Source organism: Tubulanus polymorphus, chromosome 9, assembly GCF_964204645.1.
Source record: "Tubulanus polymorphus chromosome 9, tnTubPoly1.2, whole genome shotgun sequence".
Lineage (NCBI taxonomy): Eukaryota > Metazoa > Nemertea > Palaeonemertea > Tubulaniformes > Tubulanidae > Tubulanus > Tubulanus polymorphus.
The window spans coordinates 10,731,658-10,749,901 of NC_134033.1; the positions used below are offsets into that span (position 1 = coordinate 10,731,658).

General features: G+C 41.3%; 1 protein-coding gene across 1 annotated transcript in view; it reads left to right on the forward strand.

Moving 5' to 3' along the window:
- The first annotated feature begins 553 nt into the window (after positions 1-553).
- Positions 554-18,244, forward strand: part of LOC141910544 (protein unc-80 homolog) — a 102,395-nt gene continuing 84,704 nt past the window's right edge. Inside the window, exons 1-2 of the mRNA XM_074801236.1 lie at positions 554-645; positions 720-729. Of these exons, the coding sequence (XP_074657337.1) occupies positions 554-645; positions 720-729 (102 nt within the window). The remainder of the gene's footprint in view (positions 646-719; positions 730-18,244) is intronic.

Below are 18,244 nucleotides of genomic sequence, written 5' to 3' on the forward strand. Positions count from 1 at the left end.
AATTCTGTAGACTCGAATGCCAATCACACGACTTGTCCATTTTTCGATTACCGATATCAAAATCTATCAAAATCAAGCCCCCTGTTTCGTTCCCGGCCCACCTGGTGCGGTGGGTTTATACCAAATCAAAAAAAATCAAATGAAATCTATCAATCAAATAGATAACAGGGTGAATTCCTATTCCAAGATAAGGGAAAAATAACACGCGAATCTTGGGTCCAACAGCCTTCTGTCCTAGTTTCAATGCGCTGTGGTCGGCGCCGGGCCCGCAAAACTCGTAAATGCAATAGTGTACCGGGAGGTGGCGGCGCTGTTTGCGACTAGGGATACTAAAAGTGTAAACAAATGCAGTGGTGCCATGTGGTGTGAAAGCACATGGTCTCCTTGCCGCATGACAGTTAGGCGCTAACAAGCGCGGGGAACGAGCGGCTCAACTTACCGTACAACACGCGCGCCTCATCGAATGGATTAATATCTCGAGCGGATTAACAACCGGATTAACAGTTGGATTAGTAAACGGATCATATTTATTAGCAGAACCGGTGTCGGCAAGATGCCGAAGCGTAAATTCGGCGAAGACGACGACCGCGTCTGTGATCAGACTGTACCGTTACCGATACAAACATTTCTCTGGGGTCAAACCAGGTAATCGTTTTGAGAATTGATTTATGTATAATATAGCGCGCAATGAGTATGAAATATATTTGCAACTTTTTAAGATTTAAAAAGGTATTAGAATTGTTTGAAATAGATCGGTTAACCAGGAAGGAAGGGTCGTGGAAGAAAGGGCGCTCGCGCATCCACCGCACCGGGTCAAAAAGACAAAACGAGTCTGTTGTTAACGAATCGTTGGTGGTGAAAGCTTTCATGAGCTTGGTTATATTCGTGTGGGCTTAGTGAAAATATTTGATTGTGAAACATAAACCACAGACTCGGGTTAGACTACCGACGGACTAGGTTTCTTGTGGCTTACTGAATGTATTTGTATCCCGTAGTAGTGTTGAAATATCACCACGCAGAGCTCTGTATACTATAACTAGGCCTAGATATTGTACACTGAAGCCGCATGATTCGCATGTATCAAAGTAGGTCATTTTTAACTCTGCTGCGCTATTAAGAGCGAAACCGCAGGGATTTGTCACTATTGGTAGTGAATGAATAAAACCACTATCAATGACCAACCCCAGTAAACCCTATATGATAAAAAAATGTTGTTTTTTTTTTATTATACATGGATACTGGGGTTGGATATTGAGTGGGTGTGTATTTAGATGAGGTGGAACTTATTTGAGCTGGTGATTGCGAGCGCGTATTTCATACCGATTCTGACCTGCGAGCGAAACCAACATCATCCTCAACATTGATTCAGGGTTCTTTTCACTGTCAAAAACAATTCCAGAAAAATCATTTTGCCCAAAAAAGGTCACATCCAGTAGAGTATCCTCGTCAGAGCCCAATTCCAAACGACTATGGACAGCACATAGTTTTTGAAAAAAATCTTAACCTGTTTTAAGTAAATAAAAAAGACTGATTTAGAAGATTGATTTTTCCCCGTCAAAAACAACCCCTGGAAATTTATAGTTGCCCAGAAATTTTTATTGGTTTTTAAACAAATAGTTTTTTTTTGTTGAACCTATTACAGTTCAAAGTGTCAGACAATCCTGAGGATATCATTCATTTAACTTCTTTTTCAGTCCATTTATCAGGCCCAAATTAGGCAAATTGAAGTTAGGCAAGCTATGCGAGGCATCGTGTCTGGTAAGTAGAATTTACAACGCCTTATTCTATATTTTGGGATCCCGACGCCTACCGACTAGTCGTAAGCCGTATCCGGCTAGTTGCCCATGTTCTACTCCGGCCTACGGTAGGCGGACAGTTGCTTTCAATCGCAACCGACATAAGCTGAAAAGTAACTGGGAGGATCTCGTATCCCGCTAGTCGACCTCAGTTGCTGCGAATCGGAGCGCAGTCGACATAAGCTGGGCTGCGATTGCAGTTGCTCACGGTTGATCCGGTAGGCGTCGCATTGCTTGTCGACATAAGCCAGCCTTTAGATGGAAAATGATGCCGATAATCCCCGATTCGTTTTAAGTTTCTGGGGGGGGGCATTGTTGTGTACCACAGACAGCGTCTCTTTAGTATTGAAAGGGCCATGACGATAAAACCAGCCCAATTTCTACTTGATAAAGATTATCACGCGCAGTTAAACAAACACATAATCATAATGGAATTAAACGATACACTTTATTTACAAACTCCACGTAGGAAAGTACGGGGTTAATTTAGCTTTCCGTTGCTGATTCAGCAGGCCCTGGAGTGAACTTGATTAAAAACTCGACAGAACGAAGTACATCCATTTCGCTGTGCAGTGTCCTCTTGTACGTAAACAGTGACTTTGCCATGCGCCCGACAGGACGTACGCTCGGACCTATTTTTGGAAAAATTGAAAAATACGAACTTCATTAAAACGCCCAAAAAGCCAGATGGGGGGGAGTTGACGTAAGATCTTTGAATAAAACATGAATCTCGATTTTTACCAGTGCTAGTAGCGCTAGTCCCAAAAAAATTTTGACCCCTCATCGGTGTTCTTAGTTAAGGCTTTCTCGTGAATTTTGAGGTATGTTGAAATATGCCGTTTTGAGCCCCGCCGATTCCCTCCAAAATGCACCCGATGGTGTCTATTTTCTTAAAGAGCCCCCTAGTAGCGATGATTTTGGGGCCGTACGCGTCAAAATTTGTTTAAAAAATTCATCGAAAAAATTCATCCGTAGGAACGATACAAATCTCATTTCGTAATTCTAGTGAATATTAATCTCTTGCTAATGACACTAAATTCACTAAACAGTGTTTACCGTAGCAAAACACATTCTGGAGGAATTTCATCGAATTTTGTTTTTGTACTAAAGTACACCTGCGTTTCGGTGCATCGTTATTCGCATTATTCTATTCGAAATATCGAATAAATGAGTGAATTTAAGCGAAGATAGATGAAAGACCTATATATGGGTCGGCTGTGGCTGCGACAGGGAGGGGCGACCGGGCCGGTTGTATCCGATCAGGAATATATTTTTCATACGCGCGAGATGAACGACGAGTTTATAATAAGCTCTCTCGATTTTTCGACGACTCTAAAAATTCGAATTCATTTATTCGCCATGAATCAAAATCAAGAGTACTACGTGATTACGAATAAGAAAAGCAAAAGCAGAAAGGGTGTATATATATATATATATATATATATATATATATATATATATATATATATATATATATATATATATATAGATATATATATATATATATATGTATATATATATATATAGATATATATATTATATATAGATATATATATTAATTATATTTTTACGTGGTATTTATTTACAAGTCTATGATCTAAAAACTTTGCGATCTTTAAGAAAATCGGTTCGTTAGAATTGATAAAGGCCAAATGCGAAGTGTCTAGGTTTTAGATTTACGACGTTATGTAATTCTTAGGTCATCTCCGAGTTTACGGTATCCAAGAAAATGAGTTTCATTGGGTTACAGTTGATTGAGATCAAAATCTGAAATGAATCTGAAATACACTTGCACATGATGATGAGTGCTAAAAGTACTGTATTATAGTACTATAGGGGTTTATACAGTACGCACTACAGATCTACCACGCAGCTGTTGGCTGTATACACCAGACCACATCGCATCTCAACCCCTGAACTACAAATATTAACATCTGCATCATAAAACATTCTACTATCAGGTCGTAACATCTAATAAACGGATAGAACAGATTCTTCCGCGCCGATGATGATATTTTTAATCCGTCAATAATTTGTTTGTAATTGATTTAGAGCACTGCAGCGATAGTTTTGAGTTGATTGATGTTATCAATTTCAAGTAACAGGGGGTTTGAGCAGTTTTAATTATCAGGTTAATCGATCCGTTTCAATTGACCTGTTTCAATCTGTTTGGTAGGACCTGTGTCAGTTGACCTGTTTGAAATGACCTGTTTCAATTCAACTGTTTGAAATAACCTGTTTCAATTGACCTGTTTGATAGGACCTATTTGGTTGACCTGTTTGAGTTGACCTATTCGAGTTGACCTGATTGAGCTGACTTGATTTGACCTATTCGAGTTGACCTGTTTGAGCTGACCTGTTTCAGTTGACCCTTTTTGAGTTGACCTGTCCGAGCTGATCTCATTTTAACTCTCCGTCTGAGTTAACTGTAACTCACGACTGTGCAACTGGATCTTGAGTTCATGGTTAACTCTCAACTCACAACTATGCAACTGGATGTTGAGTTCACGGTTAACTCTAAACTCACAACTGTGGAAATCGACCCTGGATCCAGAGTTCACAGTTAACTCTCAACTCACAACTGTGCAACTGGATCCTCAGTTAACAGTTAACACTTAACTCAAAACTGCAACTGGATTGAGAAGCTGTGTTATTTACGGGTCGAATGAGTGCGTTCCACTTTAGTGCGATATTTTCAATCGACGAAATTTAGCAAGGATTGATTTATTTCAGGACGTCGTTTTCTGTGTTGAATATTAATGATTTTTTTGTGAAAACGAATCATCCTTAACAGCGGTTTATCCGAACCTGTTTTCAGCCGTTGATAAAAGCGAAAACAAATATTTTGATTTGTTGAAGAAATACGCGCGTTTTTTTGTCAAAATATGCCGTCAGTAGTTTTAAATGTCAAAGTTTGCTTCGCGAATAATATGAATTCATACCAATTATAAGGGATGGGTTTTTACCCTACAGGGACTATAGTATTTAAGTTCATCGTTTTATTTCTTGATTTTGTCTGAACCAAATATAGAGATGGGTTTTATACCTTTTTAGGGGATTTTACCAATTGTAGGGAAGGGTTTTGTACCTTTTTAAAGGGATTTTAAACCAAATTATGGGGAAGGGTTTTATACCTTGTTGTTAGGGATTATAAACCAATTATAGGGAAGGGTTTTATACCTTTTTAGGAATTTAGGGAAGGGTTTTATACGGATTTTAAACCAATTATAGGGAAGGGTTTTATGCGTTTTTTAGGGATTTTAAACCAATTATAGGGAAGGGCTTTATACCTTTTTTTAGTTATTTAAACCAATTATAGGGAAGGGTTTTATCCCTTGTTTTTAGGCATTTTAAACCAATCATAGGGAATGGTGTATACCTTTCATAGGGAGGCGTTTTAAATAACAAAATTCTTGTAGAACCATGGACTAAGAGTCCATGGTAGAACATAGAAAATTCTTCATATTTTCAAATGATTCGAAACCAAGCAGATGGATGCATGTAACTGCAGGTCAGCCAAACTGCCAGCCACCCAGTCAGGCTCTTATACTGAATGGAGTCTAGGGTTTTATAGATTTTCTCATCTATAAAAAGATGATGTTTCTATATTTATATTTGACTGAAATGTCGGCGCAAACGATTTTCGTGTTTATTTCTGGAACTCGTGAAAAAACTAACATCAAAACATCAATTTATCGATGTCATAATTTTCCTTTAAGCGCCTTATTATTTTGCTCTGATGCAAGCAGATATCTGTCATAAGAAAGGCCTGAACTATAAGTTCTGTCGTAAATCTAACAACTTGAGACCAGTCTAAGCTTATTTTAGTTCTATAACCAATCTAACAAATTGAATACCAGTCTAAGCTCATTTTGGTTCTATAACCAATCTAACAAATTGGAGACCAGTCTAAGCTCATTTTGGTTCTATAACCAATCTAACATATTGAAGACCAGTCTAAGCTCATTTCGGTTCTATAACCAATCTAACAAATTTAAGACCAGTCTAAGCTCATTTTGGTTCTATAACCAATCTAACATATTGAAGACCAGTCTAAGCTCATTTCGGTTCTATAACCAATCTAACAAATTTAAGACCAGTCTAAGCTCATTTTGGTTCTATAACCAATCTAACAAATTTAAGACCAGTCTAAGCTCATTTTGGTTCTATAACCAATCTAACAAATTTAAGACCAGTCTAAGCTCATTTTGGTTCTATAGCCAGTCATCTAACAACTTAAAACCAGTCTAAGCTCGTTTGGTTCAATAACCAATCTTACAAATTGAACACCAGTCTTAGCACATTTTGATTCTATAGCTAGTCATCTAACATCTTAAAACCAGTCTAAGCTCGTTTGGTTCTATAACCAATCTGACAACTTAAGACCAGTCCGAGCTTATTTTGGTTTGAGTCGATCTAACCCGGTCTTACTTATATTTAACACCACAACTGCGCATTACGAACTGAAAACCTTGCGCGGTTAGATTGTGCGATCAAAAGCTGAAAGTAGAATTGATAATTTCTGCCACTGGCTCGACTCCGGATTGAGCGTTACTGTGTGTGTACGTGTGTGTAATGTGACTGTATAATTAATCATTTGAAGATAAATGTAGATGCACATGTTATACTGCATTGTAACTCCATAATACCCCCTCGCAGCATTGTGACCTTACACCGAGATCAACTTGTAGTTATTGTATTCAATCGTCAATCGGGGAACAGTTGCGCGTTGACATTTCTTAGATTTAATATCGGTCGTCAATAGAGTTAACTCGGAAATTAAGCTTAAATTTTCTGTAATTTTTGCGGAGGAAAAAGCCTTGATACTTCAGCAGCCACGACGTCAAACATTCAACAATAAATGCAGCCCTCTGAGAATCAGTCGCTCCTAATAAAAAGTAAAAAATATCAGCTGCCCCTACCGGAAATTGGAGATTACACGAAAATTGAGTTTAATTTTTTTTGGTGGGATCGAAAGCCTTGCTACTTCAGCGGCCATGATGTCATACACTTAACAACGAATGCGGCCCTCTGAGAATCAGCTGCCCCTTATTAAGAATAAGAAATTAGCAGCTGCCCCTATACTGGAATATTGGAGATTACAGGATAATTGAGCTTGCTTTTTATTGGGGGGGGGGGATCGAAAGCCTTGCTACTTCAACAGCCACAATGTCATACACTTAACAATAAAATGCAGCCCTCTGAGAATCAGCCGCTCCTAATGAAAAGTAAAAAATATCAGCTGCCCCTACCGGAAATTGGAGATTACAGGAAAATTGAGTTTAATTTTTTTTTGGGGGGGGGGATCGAAAGCCTTGCTACTTCAACAGCCACAATGTTATACACTTAACAATAAATGCAGCCCTCTGAGAATCAATGACCCCTAATAAAAAATATTTAAGACCTTTATCAGGTATGTAGTATCAAAACTGACTGAGCTAGGGCACCCGGTATGCTCTCAAGTCACGTTGAAATAGACATATAGTAATATAGTTGTGTGATCGGCAGAATTTACAGAAATTTTTGTTCGAATTAATCTACGACGTCGGTCGCCTTTTAGAAACTTGAATCTCGATCGTGAAAAATCTCGCTGCAAATCCCGGCTTTGATAAATCCTCGGCAGAATTCTCGCGATGTTTAGTTTTTCGGAGCCGGATTAATTCTTTACGCGACTACGGCGCCGAGGCGTAACGAGGATTAGAACGTGTATAGTCGTGTTCGACTCCTCGCGAGGCTCAAACGCTCGAGTAAATTTACTGCGTTTAATTACGGTGTCGAGTTTGTGCGGGATGAATTTAATTCCGGTATAAAAGTAAAAAGTTGTTTCTGCTACCGCTGGTGCTGGTGCTGTTGCTGTTGCTGGTACTGTTACTGCTGTTGGCATTGGTACTGCTGGTGGTAGTGCTGCTGCTACTGATACTGATGCTGGCGCTGGCGCTGCTGGTGCTGCTGCTGCTGCTGCTGCTGGTGCTGGCGCTGCTTCTGCTGGTGCTGCTGCTACTGCTGCTGGTGTTGCTGGTGATAAATGCAGTTGAAATTGAACTCATAAAGTTTCATTACGCGTTGAGAATAGATTTCTATAAATCATCGTGTGATTCTGTCTTTATCTGTGCATCAGTCACCAGCTACAGCGGGAGACAGAGAGAGAGAGAGGAGTGCGTAAATAGACTACTGAGAAGAGAGTAAGAGAGAGGAGAGGGAGAGATGAGAGACAGGTAAAGGAGGAAAAGTGATTGAAATGGAGCAAGGAGCTTGGAAAAATTGTTTCTCGGAAAAAAGTTTAAAATTTGAATTATTTTCATTTCATTGAATGAGTTTTTAGTCAAACGAGTCGAAGAAGTCGGTATCATCATCATCATCGTCACTTTTCTCGTCGTCTCTGTCATCCTTCTCGCTCTAGTATCAGTGACGGTGTTTGTAAATAGCGTTAATTCGTAGTCGTTGAGAGTATATCTCTCTCGCGTCGGGAGAGCGGGAGCAGGAGCAGGAGGAGGAGGACGGCCAGGAAATGACGGGTGTTAAAGTAGCACTGATTCAGATCCAGTTTCCATAGCGACTGAATGCTGAAGATTCGGCGCGTTGACACTTTTCGTTCTCCAGTCCGGATGCGTCGGTGGGGGGAACTGATCCGCCCTCTCCCCATCTCTCATCCTCCCCCTCATTCTCCTCTCCGTCTCACCCTCCCCTCTCCCTATCTCCCCTTATTCCCTCTCAGTCTCACCCTCTCCTCCCTACCTCTCTCACCCTCTCTCCCTCCTCACCTTCTCTCCACCTCTCTCATTTCCCCTCTTTCCCTATCTCCCTCACCCTCTACTTCTTTCACCCTCTCTACCTCTTCTAGCCTCTCTATCTCTCTCACCCTATCTCTACCTCTTTCATCCTCACTCTTTCCTCTCTTCTCTCACCCTCTCTCCCTCCCTCTCACCCTCTCTCTACCTCTCCCATTTTCCCTCTCTCCCTCACCCTTCGTAAGAATTTCCCCACCTCAGTGTTTAATGGTACCTCAGAGGTGCTTCAAGCACTTGACTTTTTTCAGTGTTTCTGATAAGACCTTCGAGTCAGTTATTCGTTCAACTGCTTAAAGATGATGTTTGTAATGTTTGAGCCCCTTACTCCTTCCTATCCCCCGACCCCCTCTGATCTATAAAAGAACAGCAGGGGCCTACCCCTAACCCCCTCTGATCTATAAGATAGTGTACCTCGGTAGTGTCTCTCTCTCCTCTCTCCTGTACTCATTATTCTATAAGGATGAGTTGTCAGTCTCTGTATTTATTCTAGGTAAATGTTTGCTCTCTGTATTTGTCTGATTATAGCTTCCGCTCATTTATTCAGCCCTCACTATCCAGGGCTGCAAGAAGGCTTGTGTTACATTTTAATGAATTCTGAGCATGGGGGTCTGTATGGCTTGCTGGTTGGAGTGGGGTCTGTATAGCCTGCTAGTTGGAGTGAGGTCTGCTGGTTGGAGCAGGGTCTGTAGAAGGGTTTCGGATGGTCCTATGTGTTATAGAAGTGATGTATTTGAGTAAAAGGGTTAGATACTGAGTATAATACAGTGCATTCAGTCATTCAGTCAGTAATAAAACGCCCCCTGACTCGAACACATTCCATTCTGTGAGCTGATCTCATCAGTATTAGACTGAACAGTTTTATCTCATACACAACACACACACACACATGTGTTAATCCCTTCACTGAAGGAAAGAGAAGAGAGAGAGGAAGAGGGAGGGAGAGGGAGGAAGCTGTGAGCAGTATTTAACACCGTGATGCTGGATAAAGAGCGTTCTATAAGCCACAATCTCTTCACTGTGTTATGTTATGTAGATGAAGCTAGAAACTTCTGCAAAAAATGTTTTGGTTGCGATGTAGAAAGAGAGAGAGAGAGGGATTTATGTGAAGGGAAGATGCAACCTCCCCCTGCATCTTCCCTGTCCTCTCAATCTCCCTCCCTGTCCGTCCCCTTGCCTCCCCCTTCCTGCCTCTCTCCCTCTCTCTCGCTCCCCTCTCCCTACCTCGCTCCCCCTCTCTCTCCTTCCCTCCCTCCCTGGTCCCGCTCACCTCTCCAGGTCATCTCATTTCAATCTAGTTAGTAATGTAACAGTTTCACCCCGGAGCTAGTCGCGAGTGAACCTGGTACTCCAATCTATCCGAGCGACGTTCCGGCTAAATATCTATCCGACACGCGGAATAATCGATAAAATCAATAATCAATCAAATGATGTCTTGATCGTAGCATTTCGGTTTAATGCGACGTGGGAATTTGATTCTCATTTCACGAGGATTGATGAAGACACTCGCTGGCTGGCTGCAGGCCGCCGGTTATACGCATATCCACGGCAATCTCACTCCAAACCGCCATCATTGTTGTCACGACGAACTTTTTTTCATTTCGAAGAATTCAAATGTAAAACTTCAATATGAAGATACCGGTTTAAATGTATAATAATTATGTATATAGAGAGGGAGGGAGAGGGAGAGGGAGAGGGAGAGGGAGAGGGAGAGGGAGAGGGAGAGGGAGAGGGAGAGGGAGAGGGAGAGGGAGAGGGAGAGGGAGAGGGAGAGGGAGAGGGAGAGGGAGAGGGAGAGGGAGAGGGAGAGGGAGAGGGAGAGGGAGAGGGAGAGGGAGAGGGAGAGGGAGAGGGAGAGGGAGAGGGAGAGGGAGAGGGAGACCCCTCTTCTAGAGTAATTCCAGTATGAGTTTCGTATCTCTGCAGATTGACATTGATATCGCACTGACAATAAACTTATACTATTCCCTGTAGGTTATGTGGCAGGGTTTAATTATTTTAATCCGAATATTTCAACTATAATTTTGAAGAGTTTTGTCATTAATTTGCCTGATGCAGGGTTATGTACCCGGTACGCTGGAATCCGTTGTTTGTGTATCATGCGGTTTGTATGCGTGACAGGTGTAAGTGGGTTAATTGTATCAATATTATTATTTAATTATAACTAAAAATGTGTCATCTGTTATTGACTGAGAACTCGCAGAATTTGATATGGATATCTCGTATCAATTGATATTGAGATCGCATATAGTTTGATATGGAGATCGCATATAGTTTGATATTGAGCTATCATATAGTTTGAAGTTGAGATCTCAGATTGATATTGAGATGTAGTATAGTTTGATATTGGGATCTCGTATAGTTTGATATTGGGATCGCTTATAGTTTGATACTGAGATCTCATAAAGTTTGATACTGAGATTGCATATAGTTTGATACTCAGATCTCATATATAGTTTGATACTGCGATCACAGTTTTTAGATACTCAGATCTCATACTATACTGTTTGATACTGAGATCTCGGATAGTTTTTGATACTCAGATCTGTGATAGTTATTGATACTGAAGTCTCAGATAGTTTTTCATACTAAGATGTAGTTGGAGAACTGTGATGTATTCGTGGCGAAGTCTTATAAATGTAGATTGGCACCTCGGGAATTCAATGATTGCTATCAGACAATCACTGATTCTAACTCTGCTAATAACACCACTGCCTCCACTACTACTGCAGCTGCTGCTGCTGCTGTTTCTACAATTCATATTTCATATTCTGTCAAGTTCTCGGTATTTTATGTTCAGTTGCTGTATGTATAGAAACAGGTTCAATTGAAAGGAAATACCTTAGAAATACTGTCCGTATTTGCTGACCCCTACCCCTCAAGGCACTCACTGATTCACACAGCCCTGTATGTAATCGTAATATGCAGCGTATTCGTTACTATTTTGCGCCTTAAATAAATGTTGAGAATGCGGTTTGAATGAGCATTGAATCATTGTAAAAATGTGCATACAATAACAGATTAAATCTTAATATAAAGCGGAGAAATGGGTGAGGGAGGGGAGGGAAAGTGAGAGGGGGAGAGGAATAGAGATGAGAGGGCCATTTATATCATTAGAAACTACAGAATCTCGAATAGAGATGGCGATATTTCAGTAATCTTATTCAATATCTCAAATAGAGACAATGATATCTCATTCAATATCTCTAATTCAAACTTTGCAATAATCGATTTTTGTTCTATTCCGATAAAAACCCCGGATTAAGTCCGATGAATTTATTACTGTTTCCATTAAGTTCGACTCGAATAACATTCGTCGATAAACTCTATAAGAAAAAAAATGATTCCAGTCGATAATCCTACAGAATCAATAGCTTGTACTGATCAAAGGATGAATTCTAAATATAGCTGCAAAGCAGCGATATAGGGTTTTCCGGATAGCTGCACTCTTTGCCTTCGCACGAAAAGAAATTATGCATTATTTGTTTATAATGATAACGATATTAATGATAATTATTATTATTATTATTATTATTATTATTATTATCATTATTGCTGGAAAGCGCTTTACATGATAACATTTCGAAGCAAAACTATTTCCTGTATTGTAACTGCTTTAGATCGGTTTTGGAATTTAAGACCACTCTTTGACGGTTGAACTGAGTGTTGATATGGTCGTTGCAGCTATGGCAATTAACGATACGCTCGCAATCGACCGACGCCATTTGACAGGTGATAATCACGATAAACGACGTGAATAATGACAGGATAATCCAGGAGTAACACGACGACACGTCGTCGCCGTACTTCTAAACAGCTAATCCCGGAATAAATGGTTCACCGGTCAGTTGGTCAGTATAGAAAGAGGAGCGTTTGCGGATAGAAAGTGCCGTAGGTGCGTCGGAGGACGGGAGAGACGGTGTTTCTACGGTAGCTGCAGGGTTTCCAATCTCTCAATCTTCCTCACAGATATTCCATCCTGTTATTACGTTAATTCCTGTCAGCAGTGACGACGGAGACGATGCATATTGCTGTTGCTGCTGCTGCTGTTGCTGTCTTTATACCCAATTACAGAAAGTTTATGTCATTCTCAAAGTTGAAGACGTACAGCGAGTCCCTCGGGGGCAGATGCAGTAAGTGTGGGGGAGACGAAGTGGTTGGGCTTCCATGTAAATTCAGCACACTCCAAACTTGCCGGGAGATAGATAGAGATTCTCATATATATATATATATATATATATATATATATATATATATATATATATATATATATATATATATATATATATTTGTCACAACGTGGACATAGTGTTTCATCAATGGTTAGCCGGGAGATGGCTGCTTCATATGTTGGAAGGGCCTCTCAGTCAGTCTCACAGCAGCTGGGCAGTTGAGCGTTTCATCTTGAGCCAGTCCCACAGTGGCTTGGCAATCGGGCCTCTCATATTGGCCAGTCCCATAGCAGCTGGGCAATTGAGCCTATCATCTTGGGGAGGGCCATCTCCAAGGGCCTAGGCAATTGGGTCTCATCTCAGCCAGTCCAACAGCAGCTGCGCAATCGGGCCTCTCATCTTGGCCAGGCCCATAGTAGCTGGGCAAATGAGCCTTTCATCTTGGGCATTCTCCTAGTGACTCCGCAAATGGGTCACATCTCAGCCATTCCCACAGCGGCTGGGTAATCGGGCCTCTCATCTCGCAGGGGTCTCCCGACCTCTCTTCTATGCTCAGTTCTCTCCGTGACTGTTTGAAAAATGTGTTATTTGTTCCGTAAATTAGAGACAATAAAATGCGGCACTTTAAACAGTAATAGTGAATAATGTTTCAGAGAATGAATAGTTAATGAGGTAATTTTACACTGGTTTCTGATTGCGTCTGATCTCTTGACTCGTCCCGCGGGGAAGTGATCGCATTAAATATTGCGCAATCTTCGCCGATCCCCGAAGGGGTGATCGCAATCTTCGCTGCCATCCTCTGAGGAGTGATCATGATCTCCACGGGTCCTCGGAGGAGTAATCTGCAATCTTCGCAGATCCTCAGAGGAGTGATCTGCAATCTTCAGTGAACGTTTAGAAAAACGGGAATATCAGTTTTCAGTAAACATGTTGATATGTATTTGACATACAGTGATACAGGAATATAGTGATACACCAGGATACAGGGATACTAGGATATTGAGATACCATGATATACTGGGATACCAGTATACAGAGAGCTATGTTACAGGGATATTAGGATACAGGGATTCCAGTTTACAGTGATGCAGTAATACAGTGATAGGGACATTAGGATACCGGGCTAAAACAGGGATATTGGGATACAGTAATACAGGGATACCAGGATACAAAGGAATACAGGGCTACTGGGATATTAGGATACAGTGATACAGAGATACCAGGATATAGGGATATTGTGATACAGGGATACCAGGATGTAGGGATATAAAACCCAGGGATACCAGGATACAAAGGAATACAGGATACAGGGATATTGTGATACAGAGATACAGGGATACCAGGATATAGGGATATAAGGAGACAGTGATACAGGGATACTATGATAAAGTCATACATTGATACAGTGATACAACCAGACAGGGATACAGCAATACACCAGGATACAGGGATACCCGGATAAGGGATACAAAAGAATATAGGGTTACAGTGATACCAGGATACTGGGATACAGCGATAAAGGTCTGGGATACAGTGATACAGTGCAGGCGTGAATGAACACAAACTGATTTAGGACCGGAGATGAATTGGTCTCAATAGTGAATGGAGTAGAATTGATACTCCATCGCCTCTCGATACGAGAACTGAGGCTACTCACTGTCTGAAGCTAAAGATACGTGTGATTTACACGATATTGAGTAAATATATCGCTGTCATGTTGCTACTAATAAAATGTGCGTCTACTGTGACGTAGTTGCCTGCTGGCCATTTTGAATATCTGTTTCTGCCGTGTCACCTGGGTCCATACTGTATCTACCTCCGCTAATATGGCTGCCTGATAGCCATTTTGGATTTTCTTCTAGAAATATCTACTATGCATTGGAACTAGAGTCAGTTCATCTATACGGCAGCCATTTTGAAAGTTTTGAAATTTTCTCCGTTCGCGCAGTAGTTTCGTATTCGCTGCATAGATATTGTATTGTTAGTTATGGCTGCCTGGTAGCCATTTTGAATACCAGCGTTCTCGGCTTACAGTTGGTATATTCTTTAAACAGTGTACATTGTTTATTTGATGTTATATAAATCAGACAGCTGCATTTTTCACATTCACTTATAGCCCGACTATTACTGCTACATCTTCACCTTTGATGCCGTATCTGCGAATACAATTGCACTTTTATCGTATCGTGTTGTATCATATTTTGGTCTTACTATTTACGCTTCAATATATAGATGATAATGACGATATAATAATAACAATGACAATGATGATTATGATTTATGGTATAGTTTTGTTTTCATCTCATGTCATACAAGATAAGTAGTCGAAAGGCACTTTTGAGCGCAAACCTTTCACTTAGTAGCCACTTGAGAACAATAAGCAATTAAACGATATCGACTACTTTTCCCGCAGTGTACATTTTAAAACAGTCACTCCGAAATAGTCTACCTTTCAATTCGGAACGTTTTCGTAGTGGCGTAGTTTGACATTATACTATTCACTGAGTTGATACGTAAATAAGTCTCCCCTCATTCCCCTATACTCCCCTCCATCCCTACCCTCGCCTCCACCTGCTCCCTTCATTCCTCTCCTGCCCGGGAATCCTGACCTCGGCTGTAGAACTAGAGCTTTATTGTAACATGCGTATCAGTCGTCGATGGTTGTCGTTATTAACTGATTTTGTGAAACGGGGTTCGTTGATATTGATGACAGTAATCAGTGATAATTGACCCATGATCAGTCGTGGTCACTATCAATCAATACCAGTTAACTGACCACTTTACTATTGATTACTATCGTGTACTGCCGTATTGTGGCACATCTTAAATGCTCATCTCCACTCTCCTCTATCCCTTCTCTTTCCCTTCCCTTTCTTCTCCCTTCTCCTCCCTTTTCTTTCCTCTCTTCTCCATACCTCCCCTCCTCTCCATTCCTCTATCTTACTCTTTTCACTCCCTTCTCTCCCCTCTCCCTCCTCTTCCCTCTCCACTCCCCTTTTCCTTCCCCATTTTTTCTCCCTCTCACTCTCCTCTCACTCATCTCGCTCTCTCTCTGCTAAATGCTCATCTCTCCCTTCTCTTTCCCTTCCTCCCTTTTCATCACCCCTCGCTTCTTTCCCCCTCTCCGCCATCCTTTCCCTCTCCCTTTTTCCTCCTCTCCCTTCTCCCATTCTGCTCTCTATTTCCCCCTCCTTTTGTCTCTACGCTCTCTCTCTCTTTTGTTTCTACATTCTCTCTCTCTTTTGTTTCTACGCTCTCTCTCTTTTGTCTCTACGCTCTCTCTCCCTTTTGTTTCTACGCTCTCTCTCTCTTTTGTCTCTACGCTCTCTCTCCCCTTTGTTTCTAAGCTCTCTCTCCCCTTTGTTTCTAAGCTCTCTCTCTCTTGTTTCTACGCTCTCTCTCTTTTGTTTCTACGCTCTCTCTCTCTTTTGTCTCTACGCTCTCCCTTTTGTCTCTACGCTCTCTCTCTTTTGTTTCTACGTTCTCTCTCTTTTGTCTCTACGCTCTCTCTCCCCTTTGTTTCTAAGCTCTCTCTCCCCTTTGTTTCTAAGCTCTCTCTCTCTTGTTTCTACGCTCTCTCTCTTTTGTTTCTACGCTCTCTCTCTCTTTTGTCTCTACGCTCTCCCTTTTGTCTCTACGCTCTCTCTCTTTTGTTTCTACGTTCTCTCTCTTTTGTCTCTACGCTCTCTCTCTTTTGTCTCTACGCTCTCTCTCTTTTGTTTCTACGTTCTCTCTCTTTTGTCTCTACGCTCTCTCTCCCTTTTGTTTCTATGCTCACCCTCCCTTTCTTGCGTGATGAAATCTCAAGATTCAACTCATCAAAAATGAAACTAAAAATCTCCATTTCATTTTCGCGTCGCTTTTACGCGGAGTTAATTGAACGTTTCAACACAAATTAATCACACGCTCACAAAATCATAGATCATTGTCATCGTTGCCGGGGGTGATGGTTACAGGTAAAAAACCCGTGCGCGTCTGTTCGTACGGCGGCGTCTTCGAGAGACGTATAATTACTTTCGTTAACCGGATATTCTTCGGTTTATGTGGAGAATTATTCAAAATCAGGAATTTATTTGAATATGTTTTACATGTTGAATCTGAGTTTATCTTTATGTGTAGTTTTCTACAGTGAGAGGTGAACTGCCAGTCGATGACCTCGTCATTCTGTTCTGGGTTGTGATCTATGGACCGTCCGGTTGAAGAATAGGTTAGGACTCTTGTCACAGAATAGGTTAAGACAGTCCTGTTGAAGAATAGGTTACGACAGTCCGGTTGAAGAATAGGTTAAGACAGTCCGGTTGAAGAATAGGTTAAGACAGTCCGGTTGAAGAATAGGTTAAGACAGTCCGGTTGAAGAATAGGTTAAGACAGTCCTGTTGAAGAATAGGTTAGGACACTCCCGTTGAAGAATAGGTTAGGGCTCTTGTCACAGAATAGGTTTAAAAGACAGTCCTGTTGAAGAAGTTTAAGACAGTCCTGTTGAAAAATAGGTTATAGGACGATTCTGTTGAAGAATAATAGGTTAAGACAGTCCTGTTGAAGAATAGGTTAAGACAGTCCCGTTGAAGAATAGGTTAGGGCTCTCGTCACAGAATAGGTTTAAAAGACAGTCCTGTTGAAAAATAGGTTACGACAGTCCGGTTGAAGAATAGGTTAAGACAGTCCGGTTGAAAAATAGGTTATAGGACGATTCTGTTGAAGAATAATAGGTTAAGACAGTCCTGTTGAAGAATAGGTTAAGACAGTCCTGTTGAAGAATAGGTTAAGACAGTCCTGTTGAAGAATAGGTTAAGACAGTCCGGTTGAAGAATAGGTTAAGACAGTCCTGTTGATGAATGGGTTATAGGACGATTCTGTTGAAGAATAGGTTAGGACCCTTGTCGCAGAATAGGCTAAGAGGGTTCTGTTCAAGAATTGGTTAAGACAGTCCTGTTGATGAATAGGTTATAGGACGATTCATTTGAAAAATAGGTTAAGACTTGTCAGGGAATAGGGTAGGAGGGTCCTGTTGAAGAATAGGTTAGGACGGTCCTGTCCCTATCAGAATAGGTTAGGGCAGTCCTGTTTATGTTCATGAATAGGCTTTGTCGTGTTTAATGATTTAGGTTAGGATTGTCCTTTTGAAGAAAAGGTTAGGGTGGTCCTGTTCAAGAATAGATTCCGAACCCTGGTTCGATCTGTACTGGTAGTTGATTGCTGCTGAATTAAGTGCGTCTGCAGCTGCTGCTGCTGCTGTGTGAGAGAGAACTGTGTCTGCCACTGTTGCTGCTGCTGCTGTTGCTGCTGCTGCTGCTGCTGATCAAGAGAGAATAGCATCTGATGCTGCTACTGCTGCTGCTGTGAGAGAGAACAGCATCTGCAGCAGCTGCTGCTGCTGTACGAGAGAGAACTGCGTCTGCCGCTGTTCGGTCGCCCGCAGTCAGTTACGACGAGAATGTAATTAATTTGCGTGACATTAAGCGTTGAATGCGGAGCCGCCTGAAGGTCGTGC